Consider the following 4,639-nt stretch of genomic DNA (forward strand, 5'->3'; position numbering starts at 1 on the left):
AACAATTAGGAGGGAATCTCGTTTGATTTCTGTTCTTTACGCCGTGCATCAAAGGACCCGAGGTTGATTTCTATCTTTATCGTTTCTCTATTGTATTTATGTTTTATGACGATATTCGCATGTTAAATTTACGTTATAGTCCTAAATTTAAAGGGTATTATACGGATATTAACCCACAAAAAGATGCGAATGGCACCAAGATATAGGTCACAGAACAGAAGATTGCTACAAGTTGCGGAGGGAGGTGAGGTTCCAGGTACGCAAGGGAAACTTAGACCACCTGTTATCACGTGGGGGCAAGCAGGATAGAAGAGAAGCAGCAAATCAGGTGCTTCCTTCTGCTCCACCCATATGCACGAAAATTATTAACGTGATAACAGGCGGATCCGAGCTATCAGGTCTAACATATTCCGCTGCCAAAAGGAAAGCCACCGGAAGTAAAGGGGAACATCTAGAAACTTCGTACAGAGTAAGCCAGAGCAATTTACCCCCGGTAACTTTCGATGAGACTGACATAGAAAGCGGCGCAGAGCAGCACGACGATGCCCTAACTATAACATTATCCATTGGCAATTGCACCGTGCGGAAAGCATTGGTAGATACAGGGAGCTCCGTGAACCTTATCATGCTCGAAACTCTCAAGACCATGGGTTTTGACAAAGAAAACCTGATAAAGAAATCTGTGCCCCTGGTGGGATTCAGTGGGGAGACCGCACATTCGGTGGAAGAGATAACCATCCCAACGTATATTAAAGGAGTTAATAAACTAGTGAGATACCTAGTCATCGAAGGACCAACCACCTACAACGTGATACTAGGAAGACCGTGGCTGCATCAGATGAAGGCAGTGCCTTCAACATATCATCAGTGTCTCAAGTTCCCAACACCATGGGACACGGTTACGGTAAAAGGAGGTCAAGAGGAGTCTAGAAACTGTTATACCCTAGCCCTCAAGGCTACAACCAAGCTCCCCTCATAGCAATTACAGGACCGGGGCACCTCGACAGAATACAAGGAGCCTCCCTCGGAGGAACTGGACCAGATACACCTGGACGAGGAACACCCGGATAGGACAGTGTTGATTGGGGCAACTTGCAATGAGAAGCTGCGCAATCTGCTGATTCAATTTCTCAAGAACAACATGGACTGCATCGCCTGGTCCCACAATGATATGGTAGGCATAGACCCATCCGTTATTTCGCATAAATTAAGCGTGAACCCAAGCTGCACCCCAGTACAGCAGAAGAGAAGAAAATTCGCGGCAGAAAGAAATGAGGTCAACAACAAAGAAGTAGACAGTCTCCTGGCAGCAGGTAAAATTAGAGAAGTCAGTTACCCTGAGTGGCTCTCTAACGTAGTAGTGGTGCCCAAGAAGAATGGCAAATGGAGGGTGTGCGTAGACTTCACAGATCTAAACAAAGCTTGTCCCAAAGATCCCTTCCCACTACCACATATCGATGCAATGGTGGACGCTACTGCAGGACACGAGGTATTCACTTTCCTCGATGCCTGGAGCGGTTACAATCAAATTAAGATGCATCCACAAGATCAAGAGAAAACAACATTCATGTCGGAAGAGGCATATATTGTTACAAGGTCATGCCCTTTGGCCTAAAGAACGCCGGGTCCACTTATCAACGGTTGGTAAATAAAATGTTCAAACAACAAATAGGAAAGACCATGGAGGTATACATTGACGACATGGTAGTGAAATCTAAAAAAGCAGAAATGCACATGGAGCACTTGGCAGATACCTTCCAGACGTTAAGGGAATTTAAAATGAAACTTAATCCATCCAAGTGCTCATTTGGGGCATCTTCAGGAAAATTCCTAGGGTATATGGTGACCCAGAGGGGAATTGAGGCAAGCAAGGAGCAGATAAGAGCAATACTCCAGCTGGAATCACCCTAGAAGCCAAAAGATGTGCAGAGGCTAGCGGGGAAGGTGGCGGCCCTAAATAGGTTCATATCAAGGGCCTCGGATAGGTGCAAACTGTTCTATGATATATTGAGGAAGAGTCAGAAATTCGAATGGACTGAAGAGCATGAAAAAGCATTCGCAAAACTCAAAACCTACCTAAGCACGCCACCACTACTCGCGAAACCTGAGCAAGGGGAACCGCTATTTTTGTATCTGTCAGTTACGGAAGCAGCCGTAAGCGCAGTCCTGGTCAAAGAACAGGAAGGAGTGCAGCATCCTGTGTATTATATTAGCAAGTCTCTGCTCCCTGCAGAGACCAGGTACACTTCCTTTGAAAAACTAGCATTGGCTTTGGTTACCGCTTCTTATAAACTGCGGCCGTACTTTGAATCTCACACCATCCATGTCATAACCAATTACCCGCTAAAGACTATTATGAGGAAGCCTGAACTTTCAGGTAGAATGACTAAGTGGTCAGTACATCTTAGTGGCTATAACTTGAAATATGAACCCACAACGGCGATAAAATCCCAAGCCCTGGCAGATTTCATCTCTGACTTCTGCCTCGCCACCCGTAGGGAGGCAGAAGAAGGAATGCTGGCAATAACAGGAAATCAGGATGGTGAAATTTGGACCTTATACATTGATAGAGCCTCAAATGCAAGAGGGGCTGGCGTAGGTCTGGTCCTTCGATCTCCTAAAGGAGACATGATAGTGCAAGCCGTTAGGTGCGAGTTCAAGGCAACCAACAACGAAGCCGAGTATGAAGCTCTTATACTTGGGATGCAGATGGCGTCAGGGCTCAAGGTGAGAAACCTGAGGGTATACAGTGACTCCTTATTTGTGGTAAACCATGTAAACAATGAGTATGTAGCGCGTGATCCAAAGATGATAGCTTACTTGAAAATAGCCACAGAGCGAAAGTCAAAATTCAGAACCTTCAAGATAACTCAGGTGCCGCGGGACCAGAATGTGGAGGCAGACGCTCTGGCCACATTAGGATCCACCTTCCAGCCCGTAGAATTGTCAAACATACCGATTACTCATGTGTTGACCCCAGCCATCCAGGGAGAGCCAGATCAGAAACCAACGAAAGAGGATGTACACATGCAGTGTGCACAAGGAGCCAGGACGCTGGTTTCCGGCAGAGGATCGCAGATGCATTGGAGGGTTCCATACCTAAATTGGCTAAGGGATGGAACACTCCCTGAAGACAGAAAGGAAGCGCAAAGTTTCAGGATAAAAGCTTCCAGATACAACATGATTGATAATATTCTCTTCAGGAAATCATTGGCAGGACCATGCCTCAGGTGCTTAGGCAAAGAGGAAGCTGAAACGATACTGAAAGATGTGCACAGCGGAGAGTGCGGGAATCACGCTGGAGGACGAAGTCTGTCAAACAAAATTTTAAGACAAGGGTATTTCTGGCCCACCATGCGCGCAGACGCAGTGAATCATGCTAAACGCTACGAGTCGTGTCAAAAGGCGGCTCGAGCAATCCACTAGCCAGCAGAACCAATGCATCCGATTATCTCTCCATGGCCATTTATGATGTGGGGCATGGACATAGTGGGTAAGCTGTCCAGGGCTCCAGGAAACAGAGTGTATATGCTAGCTATGACCAATTACTTCTCAAAATGGATTGAAGTAGAAGCAATGACAGAGGTAAAGGAGCAACAGGTGATCTCTTTCATCAAACGCAACATCATAAGCAGATTTGGGATACCATCCGAGATCATATGCGATAATGGGTCCCTGTTCATATCAGACAATACCGAGGGCTTCTGTGCAAGATGGAACATAACACTGAGAAAATCAGCCCCCAGATATCCACAAACCAACGGCCAAGCCGAGTCCAGCAATAAAATCATTGTGGAGAACCTCGTAAAACTACGGAGGAGTTGGGGGGAAAGTGGGCAGATGAACTACCACTGGTACTCTGGTCGGATAGAACAACACCTAAGATGGCAACAGGTCAGACTCCGTTTAGCCTGGTATACGGAGCAGAGGCAGTAATACCCTCAGAAGTCCTGGTACCCACGCATAGATACGGCTGTCAGACGGCAGAGCAGAACAAAGTCGAAATGGCCAGAAGTCTGGATACAGTTGATGAGCTACGAGAAAGTGCCTATATACGTATGGCATCGTATAAGCAATCTGTCGCAAGGACGTACAACAAAAATGTCAAGATAAGGACCCTTGAAGTGGGGGACCTTGTACTCAGAAGGGTATTCGAAAATACCAAGAACCACAAAGCAGGCAAATTTGCCTACAAATGGGAAGGGCCATATCAGGTCAAAAGTGTTGTCAAGAATGGGGCATACAGGTTGATGACCATGAACGGTCAAATCCTGGATAAACCCTGGATCCAGATGTTGCCCTGGAACACCATGAGACAGCACCAGGTAATTTGCACTACTTTGGACTTTATAACGCTTCTACGAAGAAAGGCTTTGGTACTAATGTTGGTTACTTATCAGATGAGGTACACTTTGAGGGTCCAGCCCCTGCCATGTGAGGCTACGAAGACGTTTATCTTAAGTCAAGCCACATGGAGAGCATACGCCGAGGTAGCGCGCAGGGTATGGCATACTAAGACCACCCATACCTTAACGTTAACTCAGCAATTCCTTAGCTAGCTATGTCGTAGATCAATGGGTGCACGCACGGATTTCAAACGTCTGGAACCACAAGGAACGCAACATTCCTTGTTAGTCAG

General features: G+C 46.4%; 2 protein-coding genes across 2 annotated transcripts; both read left to right on the plus strand.

Moving 5' to 3' along the window:
- Positions 1–1,680: 1,680 nt before the first annotated feature.
- LOC141630033 (uncharacterized) lies at positions 1,681–3,426 on the plus strand. Its single transcript, XM_074442924.1, has 2 exons — positions 1,681–1,863; positions 2,017–3,426. Exons 1-2 carry the CDS (start codon positions 1,681–1,683, stop codon positions 3,424–3,426), a joined length of 1,593 nt encoding a protein of 530 aa, XP_074299025.1.
- Positions 3,427–3,884: 458 nt separating this feature from the next.
- Positions 3,885–4,438, plus strand: LOC141630034 (uncharacterized). The gene is made up of 2 exons (XM_074442925.1): positions 3,885–4,325; positions 4,367–4,438. The coding sequence occupies exons 1-2, from the start codon at positions 3,885–3,887 to the stop codon at positions 4,436–4,438; spliced, it is 513 nt and encodes a 170-aa protein (XP_074299026.1).
- The last annotated feature ends 201 nt before the right edge of the window (positions 4,439–4,639 follow it).

Source organism: Silene latifolia, chromosome Y (genome assembly GCF_048544455.1).
Source record: "Silene latifolia isolate original U9 population chromosome Y, ASM4854445v1, whole genome shotgun sequence".
Taxonomy (NCBI): Eukaryota; Viridiplantae; Streptophyta; class Magnoliopsida; order Caryophyllales; family Caryophyllaceae; genus Silene; species Silene latifolia.

Bases quoted from the DNA above. Each gene is read 5' to 3' on its own strand.
- LOC141630033 (XM_074442924.1), top strand. From the start codon at position 1,681: ATGGAGGTATACATTGACGACATGGTAGTGAAATCTAAAAAAGCAGAA. The intron at 1,864-2,016 runs GCAAGCAAGGAG...ATATTGAGGAAG, and splicing joins TGACCCAGAGGGGAATTGAG to AGTCAGAAATTCGAATGGAC.
- LOC141630034 (XM_074442925.1), top strand. From the start codon at position 3,885: ATGGCAACAGGTCAGACTCCGTTTAGCCTGGTATACGGAGCAGAGGCA. The intron at 4,326-4,366 runs GTAATTTGCACT...GCTTCTACGAAG, and splicing joins ACACCATGAGACAGCACCAG to AAAGGCTTTGGTACTAATGT.